This window comes from Schistocerca cancellata, chromosome 9, assembly GCF_023864275.1.
Source record: "Schistocerca cancellata isolate TAMUIC-IGC-003103 chromosome 9, iqSchCanc2.1, whole genome shotgun sequence".
Lineage (NCBI taxonomy): Eukaryota > Metazoa > Arthropoda > Insecta > Orthoptera > Acrididae > Schistocerca > Schistocerca cancellata.
This window is the reverse complement of record NC_064634.1, coordinates 174,112,293-174,136,038: the sequence shown is the minus strand read 5'-3', so window position 1 is coordinate 174,136,038 and position 23,746 is coordinate 174,112,293. Positions and strand designations below refer to the sequence as shown.

The following is a 23,746-nucleotide window of genomic DNA, read 5'->3' as shown; positions in this document are numbered from 1 at the left end:
CAAACACCTATCACTCACAACCACCACTCAGCCCAAAGTGTCTCACTCAAACCTCTCTCTGTTCTGAAAAGAACTTTTATGGTCTATTGGCATTAGTGTTGTTATATGTAACAAATTCAAATCAGTAAACAGTATTCAGAATTGCACTTGCAACTCAAATAACTGCCTTCAACAGTCAGCAACAAGACTCATGGACTGACTCAGTTTTTCAACTTGCTACTGGGTTCTGTCCATTTCGTCAAAGTCTGCATAGGCTCTCCTATATTCTAACAGCTTAGTGCCTCTGGGAAAACTGATAATCAATGTAGTGTTGATTCTGTTAAACAACTTAACAACTTAATTCTATTTCTGTCAATGGAAGAGCCAAACTCCCTACCACATTCATTTTTTCAGAAGTGCTAGTCCCACACAAAATGCAGGTTGTCTACTCCTGTTAAAAAAAATCGTCTATTTTTTCCATAACAAAACAAGACAAAGTGCTACTGCAAACCCATTCCAGGAAAGAATTTGGTCCTCCACTTCTCCTTTTGAATTTTACTGCACAGAAATGTTTCTGACAAAAAACAAAACACAGTAATTCACCGTTGTGAAAATTCATACATAACTATGGAGAAAAGAAGAGGAATCCACTTTTCTTAATACTTCCGGAGAGCCCTATTATGTCATTGGAATTTCTAGTGGATCAGTGGTCACCATGTAGAAGTTGTCCTTTTTTTTTCATTATGTAATCAGTAACACTGATATTGCCCAACAATTGACAAACATAGCATGTGTCCGTAAGACTAAAGATTTTTTCTGAAATCCAGGTATGCCACCCAGACAATCAAAAATATTATGTTGGTATTATCCTCTTAATACAATGACCAACAGTAACAGCACATACCTGCGAATTGCCCTACAGGCAAAATCCTTGGAAAGCTTATAACACTAGAACACAGTGCCTCACAATTACCAATTAATTAATTCTGTATTTTTTACGTAACTTCTTAGCTATGTATCTACCTTGTTAATTTTGTTAGTGTTCACTATTTAAAAAACCATAATGTGTTTATGAAAAACCACTGGAAAATAATATTGTGAAACTTTGTGGTGGACAGACTGGCAATGTCAGGGATATTTGTATTGTATAAATTTCAAAAAAATATGGTTCAGGTATGGTAATAATAAGAGACAGTAAGAGAAAGAAGGGGAAGGGGCTTGGAAGGGATTGGGTTTCTAGCTGCAAGTTACCAGTGGTGAAGTATGCACCCAGCATGGCGACACTCAAGTGCACACTGAAGTGTGTATTGTCAAAATGGTGTTTTAAGTATGGCAAAGCACTGCAAATGGATGACCGTGCACGTAGCTGGTCACAGTACTAAAAATGCAAGAAGAATTGGTAACTGAAGAATGAGAGAAAGAGTCTGGTGTGGCCAAAATTATTAAAAGTTGTATATATACAGACTGAAGAGATGAATGAAAATTTGTATCAAAGCTGGGAGTTACACCTTGGTCTTCCACTCACTAGGCAGAAGCAGTAACTGTTACGTCACTCTGGCACATTGGCTTCACACAACTGCATGGACTACCCTAGCATGCCTCCCTCCTCAGTGTAAATTCCCATTCACATCTCAGTCTATTTGGTATTCACCCTAAAATTGAACAGCACTGTAGAGGCTCTCCGGCTGCACTAGAATAGCACTTCAGCATCAAAAGAAACTGCAATCCTGCCTGACACCTACACATAGATGCTTTAAATAAATGAAACTATGTGGCTACAGAAACCTTTTCAAGTCTCAAACGTCTATGATGTACATATGCAGACTGAAAATTTCATTTGTCACTTCTCTTCCCATATATACCATACATTTTCGAGACTTGAAAAGATCTCTGGAGCCATATAGCTTCACTTTACTAAAAGTCCCTCATTGTTGACGAAGAGCCTATTGTCGTTAATTACTAACCATAAGCACAATGTCATACCACCTGAAACTCACCTCAAAGTAAGATCACGCCATTTAGCTGCTTAGTTATGTAGAAGACCTGCCAGCACAGACGCGACATTTTGAACACTGCAGTGTTTATAATCGTTTAATTAACTTGAGTTCTACAGATTATCACTACTCGCTAACCATCAGCAATACCCTACATTTTCATCATCACTTTCAAGTGAATCATAAGTGAAAGAGAGAATATTATTGCAACTGAGAGGAATTTAATTGCACTTGGCTGTTAATTTAAATTTAATCAGTTCATGAAACTAGATGCAGTAATAATTTACTAAAGCTCATTGCACATTTTAGTGCTTATACTGCATCTTATCAGTAGCTAATCAAAAGCAGTCCAAAATAAAAGCTACTTCAAATGACTGGTAAATTAAAATGAATATTCAGTTTTGACTGAAGTGACTTGAGATTTGTTGTGCATTTTCAAATGTGTCATGTATTTTTGACTTTCATATATTGGTTGCCCCAAAGTTTTTGTTGTTAGTTTCTACTCTGGAGACCAATCCTGAGCATAGCTTGTGCCACAACTTTGTGTTAAAAAGATTGTGCTCAAGTATAGGTTGGGCTGCGGTTTTCTCAGTGCCTCCCACTGATCACTCAAAAACTGGACTCATTTCATATGAGAACAAATTACAGACGTCTCGCTATCTGTCCCTTGACTCGTACTGCCTTATGTTGTCAATTTCTGGAATTATTTTGAAAGAAACATTAGCAAATATAACAGCTGCTGTCATGAATGGCTGAGCCAATATCATTACTCTGACATAATTTTGACATGTATTCTTTATGTTTCACAGTTTGCTGCAATTCTGCTACAAATAAGCCACACTTGTTCCATGTAAGTTACAGTTATTCTTTAAATAACGGCATAAATGGCCAGTTTCGTAGGCCCAATGTTCTTCTAAGTGGCCAGTCTCCAAAATGTTAATGAAATTGTAGGTACTGAATAAACAGTACACTTCATTTCAAGATGATAATGTTTCTATTAGTTAGCACAACGAGACAGACAACTGGTCTCACATGTACTGTTATAGTCCCATTTGTTATTTTATGTAAGGCATTTTAAGTAACCCCCCCCCCCCCCCCACACACACACACACACGACACGACATTGCTGACAGACAGATGTGGCTGAGGTCACTAGACCACACTCCCACAAGGAAGAGAAAAAAAATATTTTTACGGAATTGAACTGTGAATGTCTTCTGGGTCGAAACAGAATCACACTTTTCTTCCATACTGCATTTCTGTTGTGACTGGATGATAATGGGTCGGCTGGTGTTACAAAGTGACTGCTACATATGACTGTATGGTGACTGATTGATTTCAAGGCAAATGGCACTGCCCCAGATGACACTGCAGTTGTTGCACCTGCAGCATGGCCTGTGTTCTGCGCCCAGTGGTGACCTACATTTTGACGGCATCTTCTGTACTTAGGTAGGCTGGCTTGCACCAGTCAACTGACTGTGTCTATTCCTTTAAAGCAGAGAGTGAGTGTCCTATTATTGCATTCCATTACTACATATGGGCCTTGGGCAATTCTCCACACAGTGGGCTGCATCAGAGGAAGAAGTACTCCATCACTGTAGATCTTTAAAAATGAAGGCAGCCTGTTTTCTGTGCAGTGTTGTTCCACTTGGTCTCCTGGTCTCCATTTGCTTCCAGAGTTCTGTGAGAAAATCTTCATTAGAGCACGCAAGGCCAGGTTGTTGTTTGAAAAACTTTCCTGGTAGACACAGAGGTTTGCCATAAACGCTCTCTGCTGGGGTGACATGCAGGACTTCTTTTAATGCACTGTACAATCATAACAGTACTACCAGGAGCGCATTGATCCACAAATCTGTCATGTGCCATACTATAGCTTCCTTCAAGAAACTGTGTAAGTGCTCCAAAATGCCATTTGTAGCTGTGTGATTTGGGTAAGTCCATGCCAGGCGCATCCTATACAATCATGCCATTGTACAAAAGATATCTGCCTCCCACTGCTTCTCTGGTCAGAAGGCACTTGTTGGGGACAGCCAAAATGTGAAATGCAACCACTGGTGAAGGTGCACCTCAGGTTCTTGGCAGTTTGTGTTTCCATTGGGAATACCTGGTGTACCTGTCAATTGCCATAGACAGTACCAGGTGTTACACACACAGCTTGGAGTGATCCTCCCAAATCCCCAAATCCAGGTGAATGTGTAAAAATTGTGCCTCCGGGATGCCAAAACTTCTGTGCAGAGCTCACAGTGCCATGTTATTATGTGCTTTTGGAAGGGTTACTATCACCCTCGTAGCTACCATTCCAGGTAGAAGAGCAGGTACAAATGGCCACTGTTGGAATGCTGATTTGTTGCAGTATATCAACCCTGCAATGCCTGGCAGTAGCATGTGATGTAACTGCAGGCCAGTCTTTGCCTTTCAGCAGGTCCTTTAACTCCTCATCATCATTTCATGCTGCCAAAATTCACAGTTGTAGAAATGCTTTCCACTCTAGACAAGGTATTCGCGGTGATGTTTTTTGAACCACTAAGGTGGTGAGTGTCTGTTGTAAATTTCCAAATAAAATATGGGTTGTTGATTTGCACTGAGGATAGTCATTTTGAGGCTGCAAAAATAAAGTCAGTGGTCGATAGTTTGCACATATTGTGAAGGGATGCCCTCCCACCGTATATATGAAGCATCTAACTGCTTCATAGGCTGCTAAAACTTCTGTGTAAAATAGTGGCCAAGAGAACTGCTTCTCTGTAATCTTCTTGGCTAAGAAAGCGAGAGGCTGCCAGTGCCCATTGACATTCTGTTGTAGCATGGCACTGAAAGCACATAATGAAGTTCTGAGAAAATTGCTAGTGGGGTGTCAGCGAACAGGTGCACAAGGAGTGTAGCTTGCTTGAGGCTTGTCTGGCAGGTCCCAAATGCTGCCTGGAGTTCATCAGTCCAAGTACAGGTGTGGAACCACACTCATTTTGCATGTTGCGAGAATGGCACGCAATGATGGCTAGACTTCAGCAGGTCGGGGTAAAAGTTTTATAATCCCCAAGCAGCAACACACTTTGCACACAGTTACAAGGTAGAATAAGCTGTAAGAGTAGTAATGCTCTCCACTGGCAGATAAACACAGGTTGCAGAAAGCTGAAATCCAATGAATGTCAGCACCCATGGAACATTTAGCCTGATACATAAGGATTCTGTAGTCATCAAACCTTTGCAAAACTATGGGTACATTATTTCATGTTCTTCTGAGGATAATGATGCAACCAACATGTCATCGATGTATGCCAAGCAGATGTCCAATTCCCACAAAACTTTATCAATAAAATACTAAAAAGCTTGTGATACATTCTGCAAGGTATATGAGATGTATGGGGATTCAAACGTGAAAAGTGCATGGTCATGACAGTCCTGTGTTGCCAGGACCTTTCACCAGATCTAATGTTTGTCCTGCCAACTGGTACAAGCAAAATCTCTGATGTGGCACAAAGGGTACCTGTTGGCAATTGTCTGGGTGTTGAGTCCTCTACAATCACCATAGGGTCACCAGCCATCCAATTTCTCTGGTACCAAGTGAAGAAGAGAGGCCCAGTTGCTTTCTGATGGCTGTGCCATGCCTGCTCAGATAATTTAGTCAAGTTCTGTTTCTGCTATGCCCGGTTTATCATGGGTCAGCCACTTGGGGCCTGAGGAAACAGGAGGATTGAGTATGGTCCTGATGTGTTGCGCTTTCGAGTGGTGAGGTAATTACAACACTCCAGCAGGTCACATCACTGATGGGAACTTATTTGGCAGAAGCACCAGAGGCAGTGGCATATTGAGGAAGTGTACCAACAAGTTGCTGCACTCACAGTGCTGGCATGCAACATCCAGTGACTTAACCCAGCCCAAACTGGAGCTGTTCCTTACATCCAGAATAAATTCACTGAACGACAGGACATCCAGCCTGATTATAGTGCCAGTTGTGCCTGTGACTACAAAACTAAACTTGACTGAACTTCATAAACCAATGTTCAAACTGAAAAGTGTACATATGTAGCTATGGGCAAACCATTTGCAGTGGCTAAGTAATCATTTGCATTCAGTCATGTCTGACACAATGAGCACTTTGGAAACACACTTACATCCAGTCTGGTACCCACAAGAGACTGCGCCTAAGACGTCCTGTCTGTTACCAGTAAATGTTGCAGAAGTTGTCCAGGCCAGTGCTGCTGGCAGACTTTCCTGCTGAGCATGAGAGCATGAGCATGAAAACACAACGATCTGCGCCTACATGTCCTGTTGCCAAAATGACATTAAAAACACCAGTTCTAATCAAGCAAGTGCAAGGAGTGCCCACTAAATCATCCATGTGATGGCATGGAGTTCCATCATTTGTATAAGCCAAGGGCTTATCAACTCATCAAGCCACGAGATGATGTCGTCCAGTCTGTCTCTGGTGGGCATTATAGTAAACATCTGCGGAATGGTGGCCTCAGTTACTGTGCCTGTGACTCTGCCATCTGACCCAAGTTCACTTCTTGCGTTACCAGGAATAGAGTGTGATGTTTCTCTGGCAAGTGAGACATCCACAGGGATTGCATGAGTGGGTCCATAACATCCGGTATGTCGAAGGTGGGAAGGTGTCACAGGAACTGTGATGCTTCCTATCGCCAATTTCCTCCCTCTGCAACAATTATCTTAAGCATTGCTTGTTAGAGAGGGAAGCCACTGAATAAGCTCACCTTTTAGTACTCATACTTCCTGGAGGCATCAGTTTGTGGTTATGTCGCTAACCTCACTGGTAGAGCAGCTGTCAAGTAGAGCCACCACATGTGCATTTGGTGGAGTCTTGCGTTATCCCAGCGGTGACGAAATAGCTTTCAGTGTGTAAAACCAAAGTGAGGGAAAATCGCTCCAGAGGGCTGGTGCTATAAATGCTGTATGGTTCACCTGCACTGTTGGGACAGTCCCAGGGAATGGTAGCAGGTAACCAGACTGGTCGACCTTGTGGGTGCAGACGGGTGCAGGCTGGGCTGCACCCACAGCACAAGTAGAATTGGTGCTGGGCGCCACCAGTAAGGGGTGGCAGTGAATGTCGGGATGGTTGAACATGAAGTTTCCTGGCTGCGCAACTGCAGCGACTCTTGCAGTTTTGCCAAGTGTGGTCTCTCTGCTTCTGGCCTTGTTCAAAGCTGTGTCTTGTGTCACTGTTGTAGCACAGCCATCTCACCCACTGATCACAGAGTAGCTGCTGCTGCTGCTGTTGTACCAGTTGTTGCTAGTGTCATAACTGGTACTGCAATTGTTCCATTTCTGCTTTTTGCTGCAGAAACTGTTTCATGATTGGTCAGTGTCACCACTTTGTAGGTACTTAACACATGGCACACTTCACTTCAAAATAATGACTTTTATTAGTCAGCACAACAAAAAGGTAAACAATTCATATCACATGTACTATTATAGCTTTACTTCTTATTTTATGTAATGTGCATCCCGTAGGTAGAGGCATATTGACGGCTGAAGAGCATTGGTTTTCCAGCGTTGGTCATTCATGACACTGCAAGTGGTTAGGAGCTATTACGAGCCTTTTTTGAAGTAATATCTATTATAAAACAGTGATGAGTCATGGGAGTTTGCTTCACAAAACCTGATGATAGATAGCATTACAATGAACAATGTCACTCAGTGCATCTCACATCATGTGTTACTAACACCTAATAACTAATGATAATATTATTAATTATATTATATTATATTATATTATATTATTTTATATTGTATTATATTATCAATTATAAAGCTTTTCAATGCATTGAAAATTCACTCAAGGACATATAGTCATACACAACTTTTCCATTCAAGCTCATGCATGTGCATTTTGTTCAGTTACTGTCTACCTTCACACTTAAGGATTAATAACTTTTGCTCACTTATGAACTGGCAGCCTTTATTTATTACCTATAACCAAATGTCACACAGTTTCAGTTACATATTGAAAATTATAGCTAACTACCATGAATTATTTAATTGTTTGTGGAATTCCTTTCTGATTGTTGTCATAACCGATGAATATCTGTGCGACATCAATCAAGGAGCTAGATCACAGAATATTGTAACAGATTAGAATTACAATTGCAATTCTGAAGGGATTAGAGTCATATCCTCAACGAGAAAACTGTGATGATACCTAACAGTTACAGATAGTGTAGCTGCTCTTCCTGAACAGTATCCCATATGAGCAAAACAGTTGCATCTTTACTTGTGGTTACTTGTACCTTAGGTACTTGGGTTATGCACAGCCCTGTTTGAAAAAATAGTTGAAATAGTCATATGTTCGAGCCGTGCACATCTGCTTTCATGCCCAGTAGCTTATTCATTGCAAATAACAACCTGTAGCTGTGATCCTGCAGTAAAACAGTCTACGCATTGGTTAGAATTGCAAGTTAACAAAAGACACAGAAATACAAAATAAAAGTAAATGAATAATTTAATAATGAGGGTTATATTTTAACATCTGTAATTGCTATAGACAACAGGGAAGTATGTCAAATAGGGTTTATTCAAGAAAGGACATCGCAAGTAAATGAGAAGTGGTCCTACGATATTCAATTAAAATATGGCAGAAAGTAGCCTTATCAAATGGAGTAAAGTTATGCTGAGAGCTTTACAGGAATGATAGCAAAATCCTCAAGCTAAGTAGTCATCAAAAATATGCAAAAACTAAGTCCATTTCATAATCACAGTACATGAAGTATTTACCAATTTAAAACAGTTCAGGGTTCAACATGATGATTTATAAATTAGCTCATACTCTGCCCATTCTCAGTTCTGTAAATCAAGCAGAAATTGCTAAGAGTTCTAGTCTGGAACATATTCAGACCTCTCGAAATATGAAGTCCCTTGAGAAATTAAAGTATGGTAGTTGCCATTCATCACCCATAATCGATCACTTATATGGCAAATCGTGCATGTTACTGCAGGCAGGTCTGCCTTCTTCAAGAACTCGACATAAAGTGTCTAGAATCGCTCTCTTGAGCTCTTCACATGAGAAGTCCCAGTCTCCCCATGACTCCCCTAGTGTTCCGCTACTGTCTGCTTCTCCATTGTCTGAAGGCTGTCGCCACAAAAAATAACACATCATTCTTAAGTCTAAAGACATGATGTCACTCAATATGACCACTTTCCTCTACTGAAATAATATATCACAACAATATTTAAATAAACAAATGTTATAAATATTCAGTCACACTCAAAAAATTCAAAATAAATATAAATAAAGGTTTGTCCATAAATAAGTCAGTATTCTTGTACAAAGGTGCTCACAATAAATGACCACAGATTGTCATTAAATATGACATAAACAATTATTTATGCCTGCTTGCCAGAAGCGTCTTTTGGTTCTCTTTACAAATGTGCTGTCCACTAACACACTGATCACTTTTAAATTAGCAACATTTTTTTTTAAATATGACTTGCAACCAACATTTAAATAAAGTTACTGACAAAATAATAAACTATTCATTAAATAAAAACACAAGTATGACAAGATATAAGGTATTGATGCTGTGTTCATTTGCTGTGTAAATGTGGAGAATACGATGTTCTGACAAAGATTTGTGTAATTAAAAAGATATAAAAGACATTATAAACCAAGAAATAATATAGATACAGCTACCTAGCTTTTGGAGATAATAGCTATAGTGCAATGCTATCATCCGAGATATCATGTGTTGAAATCACATGAAACAAAAGTTGTTAATTCATAGTTCATTGATTAAACGTTTATTTACTATGAAATTTCTGTTGTTTTACAGGTACTGAGATACTGTATCACTGGATGCACCTCATTTTTCTGAGATCACAAATGTATTCAGATTTGCATTAATATTTGACGTGAGTTATTGTTGAATCTCAAAGAGCTGTAATTCAGCCATCTTTAAGATTGCCTGACAACTCGGGGTTCCTTGGGGCATCTCCTGCACAAACACCATGTGAGTAACAGCCATCTAAATTCCCAGCTTCAGGATTTTCCCCATTTCCGCCAACACTGCTAGACTTTGTACCTCAACTCGTTCATGCTGATCACAACAGCCAGAGGCTGGAACTGCCACAATACGCCCTGATACCTTCGCCTGTTGATGTTCAGTCAAACATCAAATACACCTTACCTCATAGCAATTCTGGGTGGCCTATTAGCTTGCCTAAATGTGTGCCTAAATTAGCTCACCTAAAACATTACACACTATGTCCCCACACATTTCACCAGCAGCACTGCACCTTCGCCCAGCCACCCTGCTTATCCCCCCGCCCCCACTCGCCACCCCATGCTTCCTCCTTACCCCCACCAACCACAGCAGATTGCTGTTCCCATCAAGCACAGTCACAACTCACCCCAGCAACAGTGGCCAGAGAAGCGGTCATGTGTGCACAAGTTGTGCCTGTGTGCTTTCACTTCAGACAAAGGTCTCTTGGCCAAAAGCTAAAATGTGTATGTTGTGACTCGCCGATCGTTCAAAGTGCTGCCGCGCAATTGCGCGCGTCCTCTTCATGCGGCGCTGTCTGCCAGCCATGCAGCAGCTGCGCCATCTAAGCGGCCAGCCGAGCAGCGGCCGCTAGACTGGGACTCAGTGCTTATTCGAATGCTAACGTGCACACATGTCAACTTACTCTGTGACTTATATGTGTCGTTGTGTCGTTCCGAAATATATGTGTTAAACTTGAAGTTCTAACAATTGGCAATGAGGATGGGATTTTTTCTTTTCACCGTTGACTCACAGGGTTCCATGGCTACTGTCGAGCAACTATTGCAAAATCTCCTTGAACAGCAAACGCTTCTAACAGCAGCGATTCGCGATTTTGTCGCGGCGTCAAATGCGGGGCGTTTCTCATCGTTGGCTATACCTCCTTTTCCTCCTTACGACGAGACGGCGGAAGACTGGTCTGATTATGAAAAACATCTTCGACAGCACTTCTTGGCATTTCATGTCACGGACGAACAACCATGTAAGTCTCTGTTCCTTTCATGGATTTCACCCCAAATGTTTCGGTTGTTGTCGCAATTGGCTCCTTTGAAGGATCCTGCGTCTTTGTCCTTTGCTGAAATGTGCTCACTTCTGTCTGTATATTTTCAAAAGCAAATGCATGTGGTAGCCTCTTGTGTTGCCTTTTATCATTGTCAAAAACAACCAAATCAATCCTATCGCACTTGGGCTGCTAAACTTCACGGCCTCAGTCGAAAGTGTCAATTTGTTACTGACGTTCACAAAGAATCCTATGCCGATTCCATGGTACGGGATGCTATTATCCGGTCGGCGCCCGACAAAGAAGTTCGGCAACGTGCCCTTCAGTTGGCGAATCCGACTCTAGATTAAGTTCTCTCCATTGTGCAGTCTTTTGAAATTTCTCGCGCCGCTGGGGCGCAAATAGAAGCGTGGGGTGATGTTGGGGAAATACAACCTCTGTGCACTGTTGACGACGCATGCAGCGCGTCCCCGCCGGCCGACGTGGCCACAGTGCGCTCCCACGTGCAGCCTCGACTTAGCCGTAAACAAACCACTAAGAAACTGCAGCAAAACCCCCAGCAACTTCCTTCATGTCCGCGGTGTTTTACGAAACATTCACGCGAGGATTGTCCCCAACGTTGAGCTGTGTGTCACAATTGCAAAAAGAAAGGTCATGGGTCTTCCGTTTGTAAATCCGACTGCATACGTGATGTTCATGAACATGACGCTGAGTCTGATTCTATGTTGTCTGTCAATTGCACTTCTTCCCTTTCACGGAAGTTATTCCTCACTGTCCAAATCCTTGGTCGAGATGTTCGCATGCAAGTGGATACCGGTTCTGCTGCCACTATAATTAATTCTCAGACATATCTTCAGCTGGGTTCTCCAATTCTGTCCCGTGTCACTCGGCAATTACGGACGTGCAATAAACAGAAGATTTCTCTCTTGGGACAGTTTAATGCTGAGGTATCTTACAAATCCATCGTTCGCACTGTTCCCATATTTGTGGTCGACCAGAGCTACGCAGAAAATCTTTTTGGTTTCGATGCCTTTCGCGTTTTTGGGTTCTCCATAGATGACTCTGTCAATATTGTCTCTGATGCTATTCCTTATGCTCAACTGGATTCCATGTCGACGACATTTTCGTCCCTTTTTTTCTCCTGGATTAGGCCGTGCAAACGACTTTAAAGCTCATATCACGCTCAAACCCACTGCTCGGCCTAAGTTTTTTCGGGCTCGGTCCATTCCTGTGGCCCTTCGTGATCGGGTAAAACGGGAGTTGGATCGTCTCACTGCTTCAGGGGTCTTGCTTCCTGTCACTTCCAGTGAGTGGTCCTCTCCTGTCGTTGTAGTTGCTAAACCAAATGGTGATATTCGTCTCTGTGGCGATTTCAAAGCCACTGTAAATGCTCAATGCCTCATCGACACTTACCCTATGCCCCGTCCTGAAGAACTGTTCACTAAACTTGCTGGAGGCCAGTATTTTTCTAAAATTGACCTGTCAGAAGCTTATCATCAACTTCCTCTCGACGCTGCTTACTGGCAGTTTCTGGTCCTTAACACGCCTTTCGGCCTGTATCAATACCAACGCTTGCCATTCCGGGTTGCTATCGCCCCTGCTCTCTTTCAACGATTCTTGGAACAATTATTGCTCCCTGTCCCTGGGTGTATCAATTACATGGACAACATTGTTGTCACTGGTTCCACCTCTGAAGAACATCTTCAAAATCTCCACACACTTTTTCATGTCTTACAGACTGCCGGTCTTAAGTGTAATCTTCAGAAATCACAATTTTTTCAGGCATCTATCACGTACTTGGGGTTTCAACTCTCTCGGGATGGTATTCGTCCGCTTCAACAAACTGTCGCTGCAATCGATGCCCTTCCTCGCCCTACATCTGTTAAGAAACTGCACGCCTTCTTGGGGAAACTAGCATACTATCACAAGTTTTTACCATATGCGGCTTCGGTGGCTCAGCCATTGCATCGCCTGTTGCATAAAAACGTGCCTTTTCACTGGTCCGCGTCATGTGAAGCGGCTTTCCAGAAGTTGAAGACTATGCTGAAACAGGCCCCGTGCCTGGCTACTTATCGACCTGGCCAACATCTTGTTCTTGCCACAGATGCCTCTCAATACGGGGTCGGTGCAGTCCTTGCGCACCGTTTTTCTGACGGTTCAGAACAACCCATTGCTTATGCCTCCAAAACGCTCACGGATGCCCAACAAAAGTATTCTCAAATTCAGAAAGAAGCTTTGGCCATCATTTATGCTCTTCATAAGTTTGGTGTTTTTCTCTATGGCTCAAAATTTCATCTTGTTACCGATCACAAACCACTTGTTTCCTTGTTTCATCCATCAACGTCACTTCCCGACAAGGCTGCACACCGCCTCCAGCGTTGGGCTCTTTACTTGTCCCGTTTCAATTATGAGATTCATTTCTGGCCAACGGCTCAACATGCGAATGCTGATGCTCTGTCTCGCCTTCCCATGGGTCCTGATCAGGCATTTGATAGGGACGAACTTTTGTGTTTCCACCTGGATGTTGCCGAGCAGTGGGTTGTGGACGGGTTCCCCATCACTGGGGACAGACTGGCGGCTGCTACGGGTTCTGACCCTAACCCCTCCCGGGCTTTACGCTGTATTCAGAAGGGTTGGCCAGATCGCCCGTCCACTAAGACTTCTGATCCGTTGTGGAACTACTACACTTTGCGCTACCGCCTCACGGCTAGGGATGGTGTTATCCTCCTCTCCACTGACAATGCTTCGCCGCGTGTTGTGGTACCTACATCTTTGCGTGCTTCGGTCTTGCGCCTCCTTCACCAAGGGCACTGGGGTGTGTCTCACACAAAATCTCTGGAGTGCCGTCATGTGTACTGGCCTGGCATCGACTCTGAAATAGCACACATGGCCGCTGCCTGCAGCCCTTGTGCGTCACAGGCCACTGCCCCAAAGTCATCTTTGTCACCGTGGCCTTCGCCTGAGAAGCCCTGGGAGCGCATTCATGCTGACTTTGCAGGACCCTTTTTAGGTACTTATTGGCTCCTCGTAATTGACGCCTACTTTAACTTTCCTTTCATTGTCCGTTGCACGTCACCTACCACCGCGGCAACCACCAGTGCTCTCGCCCGCATTTTTCTTTGGAAGGCCTCCCCTCTACTCTTGTTACTGATAATGGCCCGCAATTTGCCTCTTCCGAATTTGCGGATTTTTGTGCTCGTCACGGCGTTACGCATGTCACGGCCCCGCCGTTCCATCCACAATCCAACGGTGAAGCTGAACGACTGGTCCGCACATTTAAGGCTCAGATGCGGAAACTTCTGACTTCTTCTGCTGCTGATGATGCAGGGCGTCTTACCATTTCACCCCCATGGGCGACCACAGCCCGGCTGAGCTCTTACATGGCCAACAGCCCCGCACGCTACTTCATCTTCTGCGGCCTCCCAACTCACGGCCGCGGGTCCCTTCACTTGGCCGGTTCACCGCCGACGACCTCGTCTGGGTACGGGGATATGGCAGGCGGCCAAAATGGAGCCTGGGCCGCATCTTACGACACCGTGGCAGACGCCTGTATGAAATCCAGATGGACACGGGTGTTGCAGTGCGTCATTCGGACCAGCTTCGGCCTCGGGTGCCAGCAACGCCTGTTCCAAATGCCGCCACACCACCTTTGGCTCCACCTGATGCTCGGGATCTTGGCATCTCTCAATACTCACAACACAGCCCTCTCACCATCATCCGGATGCCAGCACCAGAATGGACGCCACCAGGAGACGTGCCCATGCAGGAACCGGAGGACCATCCTCTGTCAGAGCACATCTACTCGCCTCCTCCTCCAACGGACGCCGACGCATCGCCCATGTCTCCTGTCATATCAACTGGACTTGCCGCAACGGGCAGATTGGTGCATGGGGCCCCAGCAGATTCGACCCCTACATCTCCTGTGATCTCGACCCGTTATCATCGGGGACACTTCCGTCCGTACGGGAAGCCTCCTCCTCGAGACTTTACGGTGAGTCAAACAACGCCTATGGACGTTAGCCATCTCCAGGAAACCTCCATCAAGACCAGTGCAACAATTTTAAAGGGGGGAAAAGTGTTGTGACTCGCCAATCATTCAAAGTGCCGCCGCGCAATTACGCGCGTCCTCTATGTGCGGCGCTGTCTGCCAGCCATGAAGCAGCTGCGCCATCTAAGCGGCCAGCCGAGCAGTGGCCACTAGACTGGGACTCAGTGCTTATTCGAATGCTAATGTGTACACATGTCAACTTACTCTGTGACTTATATGTGTCGTTGTGTCGTTCCGAAATATATGTATTAAACTTGAAGTTCTAACAGTGTAGCAGTCTTTTTGTTGTGCCTATCTGTGACTCAACATTTCTTCTATATGATGAGTAGCAATATCTATCCTTTATCCTTGCCTTTTCATTGTTTAATTGTTGCTAGGTGTTTAGAACAAGAGCACTCTGCCATATCATACAATGTCACCATCTCATTGTCTTCTCATACATAAACAAGGACATGCTGCCATTATGGCCTAGACTTCAGTTCACTTGCTGCTATGCTAGGCAGTCAACAAATACATCTGCTACTTTTCTGTTCCAGTTTGGTTTTCTTCCATCTATCAAAATCACAGTTAGCAGAACAATACCAACAAACTTTATTGGTCATTCAGTAAATTATCAATAGATATTATGGAAGGAAATTTAGTTATATTATTAGTTACATTATTTTCACCTGAGGTCCCAATTTCCATTGCCTGGAAATATCTGGCCAGCGATGCTTGAAGTAACGTGAACCAATAGTCAATACGGCCAACATTACCAATCGCTGTCTGTTAGGTTGACCAGCAAATCTTGTTCCCAATAATTGCATACCAAAAGTAGTGTGATTCTTCTCAACAGATAGCTACAAACGGAAGATACAGTCAATAAAACAAATTCAACCAAAATGACTCTCTGTAGTGATGTAAATATTCAACTGAGATATACAAAATATAGAACTTAATAATATACACAATTTTTTTATCAAAACTGCAACACCAAGGAAGATACATGAGTGTAAACTAGTTAGTTTAAGCTCATGTACCCTATATCAAAGATTACATACATAACAACACACAAATGATAACATTTATAATTGTAATGATCTGTGATTTTGAGAATTCAGTATTTAATTAAGAAATCACAAGCTGCAATCAGAGCTTCTACAGAACATAGTGTGGAAACAAAGAGGAGCTGGATATAGTCCTGGAGATTTTGTTCCAGGTGGTATGCATGCAAGTACACAAAGCATCAACAGTAGTTGTTGGATGACTATGTCAAGTTGCCAACCAATCACATCCCAGACATATCAATGAATGAACATACAAGTAAAGGAGTCGGTAGTACCAGTCCGTCTTTGAAGATCGCCTGGTCATTGCTTACCACATGTGGCCAGACATTGTCATGATAAAATACGTCGAGTGGAGTTGACTGAATGAGGAGCTGTAAAACCCCCACGGTATAGAGGTCGCTTTCAGTTTATTCTCAGTACATAGTAAAAGGGTCATGAACTTGTAAGTCATTTTCAGCCAGGTGTCTGGATACTTTTGATTGCATAGTGTATATCTGTATTTGAATATGCATGCCTATACCAGTTTCTTTGACCTTCAGTGTAGATGCCCCAAGCGGTCATTACTAATTGTTAGATATCCTGTAAAGAAATCTTGCAGCTGTGATGCTTCTGGCACCCCTCTCAGCTTGACAACCCAGGTGGCAGCTTGTGTCCATTGAGCCTTAAACTGGCTCTGCATATCATGCTTAGAGAAAAATCTGTGTTAGCTTGAAATAGAAGTCTGCATATAATATGTCAGGATCTACACAGTAGTTCAATGATTTGAGGAATCATGTTCTCACGTAATTTTAAGCATACAGATTGTTATAAATTCTTTTATCTTTTAGATCTTGCTGACAGCCTCAGGTTTTTATTGCACACCTAGCGTTATACCTGTTGTAACTAATTATTATTGCATAAAAGTTGTGTCATTTGCAGTGGCCCGAAGTACTGAACAATGGCATTGTTTACTTCAGTGAACACTGTATTTACATTATCAAAGTACAGGCAGAAATAAAATGATGATGTGAATACAGGTGAAGACATATCTCTGCACCCCTGCTTCACGTAATTTTTTTTTTCCTCTAATGAGTGTGGGAAACTTGTGATATAAATTCAGGAAGACAACTGAACTGGTGGGAAGCAATACCGATCCATGACTGCTCAACAGTTGCCTGCAGTACATGGGAAACAGGCTGAGTGAGGTCCAAGTCATACACATTCATCTTGATGTCAATTCAGCTGTGTTGATTATGCCAAAGAGTCGTGAGTGAGACTAGGTATCAGGCAACTACCCTTGTGCCTGCAGAGCATTTAACAGACCTATCTTATGATTCAGGAGTACTGCTACATTGCACACACACACCCTTCAAATAAGATGCAGTAGTCAACAATTGGGTGTACAAGCGATTTTCAAAGTGAAATGGTATCAGTTAAATCCAGGTTTCCATTCTATCTGACATAAACATTCTCTGTACATGAAAGCCATCGCCATCCTCAATCATACATTGCATTTCAACACACTCATGAGCAAGTACATTTATAATAACTTGCATCTGGCCATCCTGATTTAGATTTCTGTGACTTCCCTAAATCAATTCAGCCAAATGCTGGGATGGTGCCTTTGAAAGGACATGGTCAATTTCCTTCCTCAACCTTCCCTAATCCGATAGGACTGATGATCTCAGTGTTTAGTCCCCTTCCTCCAAATCAACAGACAATCTGTTATCATTTATAATATTTCTAATGACAATGGCTTCTCTATTCCACAGCATAAAGATATTGTTAGATAGTGTGACTGCTCGCATGTTACTGTCATGTGTAGCATTTACGAGAGATCAGCTGTTCTGCAGCCTGCGTATTTGCTATTACAATCCAATCCAGCCAGTGACAGCCCTTGTCATCCATATTTTGTGCATCACAGTGTTTGATCTTGGTGGTGATAGTTTAAACTAAATCATGACACAGTGGTCCATGTAAAGCCCAGTGTTCACATGAGTTTGAGGATGATGTGCCCCAGTATTTGGCTCTAACCAAAAGTGGTAAATGCCTGTGTGTTAAATGTCAATAACTTGACAAACTCTCAGGTGCCTAATGCAGTCTGGTGACAATTAGACACTTGCCACATTGAACTCTTCTATTAACAGAAAATATACATATGTGCCATTTTTAGCATGACAAACATCTCTTATTTGTTTACTCATTGTAATATAAGTTAGGAGAAGGCTGCACTTGTCAGAATCACCGATCTTAGCAGCAGGCGCAAAGACAGCACTTTACATAAGCTGACACAACAGCTGCACAGTCTATTGGGCACCCAGAGGATACTGCATTGAAGAATCAGGATCACTATAGAAGACTAAATCATTTCCTGTCTTTTGACAAGATCAGTGTGTTGTATTTAGAATCAGATATATACTTTAAAATTCTGTAATATCTCCGTGCTGTTTAATCCATATACAAAACATATCATCAACACTTAATTTACAGATACTTCTTGTACAGATTCATAAAGCTTTATCCCTGGCAATAGATTTTGTTGTTTGTGTTGTGTGGCATGCATGCCATTATCCAGAAATGATGAATATCTCAGACTGTAATGACAACTTGAGTGGCATGCTCTTGTGGGAATTTTCCAGAAGAGTCCTGTTTTAATGCCTGCTTCATAGGGTGCCTACATCTGTGTTAAAAACTCCCATGGTGACTTCGTTCAGGCCACCTTCATTGTTGAGGAGCATAGCAGATAAATGACAAGTGTGATGTTTTGGGCAGTATTGGATTCAAATACAGAGATACACTATGAATCAAAAGTATCTGGACACCTGGCTGAAAATGACTTACAAGTCTGTGGCGCCCTCCATCAGTAATGCTGGAATTCAATATGGTGTTGGCCAATCCTTAGCCTTGATGACAGCTTCCACACTCACAGGCATACATTCAATCAAGTGCTGGAAGGTTTCTTGGGGAATGGCAGAGCATTCTTCACGGACCGTTGTACCGAGGAGAGGTATCGATGTCGGTTGGTGAGGCCTGGCATGAAGTCGGCATTCCAAAACATCCCAAAGGTGTTGTATAAGATTACGGTCAGGACTCTGTGCAGGCCAGTCCATTAGAGGGATGTTATTGTTGTATAACAACTTCACCATAGGCTGTGCATTATAAACAAGTGCTCAATCATGTTGAAAGATGCAATCGCCATCCCTGAATTGCTCTTCAACAATGGGAAGCAAGAAGGTGCTCAAAACATCAGTGTAGGCCTGTGCTGTGATAGTACTACACAAAACAACAAGGGGTGCAAATACCCTCCATGAAAAACATGACCATACCATCGCCTCCGAAATTCACTGTTGGCACTACACATGCTGACAGATGATATTCACTGGGCATTCGCTATACCGACACCCTGCCATTGGATCGCCATATTGTGTACTGTGATTCATCACTCCACACAATGTTTCTCCACTGTTCAATTGTCCAATGTTTACACTCCTTACACTAAGCGAGATGTCGTTTGGCATTTACCAGCGTGATGTGTGGCTTATGAGCAGCCGATCGACCATGAAATCCAAGCTTTCTCACCTTCTGCCTAACTGTCATAGTACTTGAAATGGATTCTGATGCAGTCTGAAATTCCTGTGTGATGGTCTGGATAGATGTCTGCCTATTACACATTACAACTTCTTCAACTGTCAGTTAACAGATGAGGTCGGTATGTACACTTTTGTGCTGTACATGTCCCTTCATGTTTCCACTTCATTATCACATTGGAAACCGAGGACCTAGGGATGTTTAGGAGTGCGCATATCTCACATACAGACATACAACACTAGTGACAAAAAATCACCTGACCACATTCAAAGTCTGTGAGTTCCGCGGAGTGCCGATTCTGCTCTCTCGCGATGTCTAATGACCACTGAGGTCGCTGATATGGAGTACCTGACATTAGGTGGTAGCACAATGCACCCCCAAAAAACGTTATTAGATCAGTTACTGCTGCTACAACGGCAGCTTATCAAGATTCAAGTGAGTTTGAACTTGGTGTTATAGTTGGTGCATGAGCGATCGGACACAGCATCTCCGAGGTAGCGATGAAGTGGTGATTTTCCCATATGACCATTTCACAAGTGTACCGTGAATATTAGAAATCCTGTAAAACATCAAATCTCTGACATTGCTGGGGCCGGGAAAAGATCCTGCAAGAATGGGAGCAATGATGACTGAAGAGAATCAATCAATGTGACACAAGTGCAACCCTTCAACAAATTGCTGCAAATTTCAGTGCCGGGCCATCAACAAGTGTCAGCATACAAACTGTTCAATGAAACATCATCAATATGGGCTTTCAGAGCCGAACACCACACACGTACCCTTGATGACTGCATGGGCCCGTCAACACCGACAGACTGTTGATGACTTGAAATATGTTACCTGGTCGGATGAGTCTTGTTACAATTTGTATCAAATAGATGGACATGTATGGGTATGGAGACAACCTCATAAATCCATGTACCCTGAATGTCTGCAGGGGACTGTTCAAGCTGGTGGAGGCACTGTGATGGTAAGGGGCATGTGCAGTTGGAGTGATATGGTATCCCTGATATGTCTAGATGCGACTCTGACAGGTGACATGTACTGTCTGATCACCTGCATCCATTCATGTTTATTGTGCATTCTGATGGACTTGGGCAATTCCAGCAGGGCAATGTGACACCCCACACATCGAGAATTGCTACAGAGTGTCTTCAGGAACACTCTTCTGAGTTTAAACACTTCCGCTGGCCACCAAACTCCCCAGACATTAACATTATGAGCATATCTGGGATGCCATGCAACACACTTGCACTCTTACAGATTTATGGACAGCCCTGCATGATTCCATCCAGCACTACTTCACACGTTAGTCGAGTCTATGCTACATCCTGTTGTGACACTTCTGCGTAGTCGCTGGGGCCCGATACAATATTGGGCAGGTGTACCAGTTTTTTGGCTCTTCAGTGTAGCTGAAAGGAGCATCCTAGTGCAAGGTCTGTATAAAGTGCATATCACAATTAGTAGGAAAAATTTAAGATGAGAAAAAGTGTTCCAGGGGAAAATACGAAGAAGGGGGGGGGGGGGGGGGGGGAGGGGAGGGGGCAGATGGAGCACCAAGTGATTAGTTGCTTATGTAGAAAAATGTCTCAAAATAATGGCCCTAATAACATGGTGCCTTCATCTCACATGGTTATCATTCCAGAAATCAGTGCTCCAGTTTCCATTGTCAGGGGCAAACTCAATACATGTACTTTTCTGTCAGTCCCTGTTGAAAGATTAATTAATGGTGTGTCACAATACCTTATTTAGTATTATGTATTTGTTCTTTCAAGAATAATTTTATGAGCATCAGGATCAAAGTTACGAACAAGTGTAGTGAAGCCCAAGTAGGTTTTTCAAAACATCTCATAGGCAGGCAGGGTGTCATTTTTCTTTTTTTTTTTTTTTTCTTTTTTTTTTTTCCGCTCAACTTCGTGCAGTTCATAGAAATTATGCCAGATGTTGTTGCAAGTTCATTGCTTCTGTTGTGAGTCCACCATTTCAGTTGCCACAATGGTGGACAAAGTACGGTTGACGGTCGCACAAAAGATGAAGATTGTGTTACTGACCACGGCGACAAACAGCATTATATTGGCACAGAGAAGGACATTAAACTATGTGACTTCTTCCTTTGTGGGTTCCTCAAAGAGAAGATGTACCACAGAAAACCCCATGCAACTTATGGCTGTCATTGTAGAGTTATGCCATGCCATTTGCGAAGATTTGTGTCGGAAAGTCATCACAAATGTATGTGTGCGGCTTGAAGAAGTTGTAAACCAAAACGGCAGTCATATTGAACATGTGGTTCATTAAGTTACATTTCCAAGCTGTACTCTTTATTTCTACATCATTAACTTACAAATCTTGTCAACAACAAATGTGTCATTCATGAAACAAATCAGGTGACTTATCCTGCGCCACCCTGTATGTTTGTAAATAACTGTACCTTCCAAATTATGTAGCTAAGAGCGGCCTCAATTTCTGGTTCCCATCGGCCAAGGAATCCAACCTTCATAAACTTTGTCACTGTCAAGATCTGATTTTTCATTACTGCTGCAATTTCTTTGTCAAGGTCCACAGCATCCAACTGTTAAATATGAGAAAGCAACATGAATCAGTTACAGGTCTTAAGTAGGTACGCATAGTTGTGTAGTCTTCAATCATAAGCTATAATACATATTTTACTGTACTACACAAACAAGTATTATTTTAAAAGATCAAGAAACTTACACAGAATATAAGCACACACTGATATAAGAGACTTACACGCATTAAACAGAAATGCAATTAAAACACATAAACCTGTAAATAATGTGTCTTATTCATTAACTATAAAATCTGCCACTCCTAGTATATAGATGCACTAATCAAGCTATTGTGCAATTACAGAAAGTGTGACTCCTAATTTCATAATAATTTCACAACAGAAAGAGATGCTCTTACATAGTTGACTACTGTGGTACAATAGTGTGTTCTATGCATATTATAAATGTCATAGCATGTTCCACTTAGTTTTCCCTTTTAATAGCAGTTCAAACTGTTTGCACCGCTATGGTTTTGAGTTTGTTAGTGAGCATAACCTCAACAAAACAAAATGTTTAAAACACAACGAACATGTAACTTAAGGTAATCAGTAAATTTTAATCCAAGTTTTCTTTGTTTTTACAGAAAATCACCCTTTCTTGAAGAGAACTTGTAATCTTTATAGCATAACAGATCCAGAAATTAAAAGAGGATCAGGAAGCTTATTTTAAAGTTATTTGTCTATTGTTCAGAAAAACATCCAGCCCCATTAGGAGCACCGCTCTTGGGTGTGGGATGTTCTTAAGTAGCTATAAATCACCCTTACTGCTGTAAACAATTGCAGTTTGCTGTGGATGGGTGTGTTTGGAGGGCTACCGAGAGACATGTACCAGAAATACCAAATATACTTCAAATACTATCCTCTCCCTTGGATACTGTCTCGTCTCCAGGAGCATGACTGTTAATGATGTGTCAGTGGTAGGTCTGGGAGCTCTGTACTGGGCAGACAGGGACCACGAAGAACTCGGGGTATGACAACCATCCAGCTAACTAGCATGTTTCAAGTGCTGTCTCCCAATTGAGATTGAGCCAGTGCAGCACACTTTGCTTGTTGATATGTCTGTTGTGTCTCATCTCAGTGGGGAGCAAACAAAAGAATGTTGTTGTTGTTGTGGTCTTCAGTCCTGAGACTGGTTTGATGCAGCTCTCCATGCTACTCTATCTTGTGCAAGCTTCTTCATCTCCCAGTACCTACTGCAACCTACATCCTTCTGAATTTGCTTAGTGTATTCATCTCTTCGTCTCCCCCTACGATTTTTACCTTCCACGCTGATCTCCAATACTAAATTGGTGATCCCTTGATGCCTCAGAACATGTCCTACCAACCGATCCCTTCTTTTGGTCAAGTTGTGCCACAAACTCCTCTTCTCCCCAATCCTATTCAGTACCTCCTCATTTGTTATGTGATCTACCCATCTAATCTTCAGCATTCTTCTGTAGCACCACATTTCAAAAGCTTCTATTCTCTTCTTGTCCAAACTATTTACCGTCCATGTTTCACTTCCATACATGGCTACACTCCATACAAATACTTTCAGAAATGACTTCCTGACGCTTAA

At 42.5% G+C, this 23,746-nt stretch overlaps 1 protein-coding gene across 1 annotated transcript in view; it reads right to left on the bottom strand.

The window, feature by feature from the left end:
• The window catches only part of LOC126100556 (peroxisome biogenesis factor 2), a 112,057-nt gene that overhangs the window by 29,735 nt on the left and 58,576 nt on the right, over positions 1-23,746 (bottom strand). Inside the window, exons 2-3 of the mRNA XM_049911174.1 lie at positions 22,051-22,191; positions 15,678-15,848 (exon numbers count right to left, since the gene is read on the bottom strand). Of these exons, the coding sequence (XP_049767131.1) occupies positions 15,678-15,848; positions 22,051-22,191 (312 nt within the window). The remainder of the gene's footprint in view (positions 1-15,677; positions 15,849-22,050; positions 22,192-23,746) is intronic.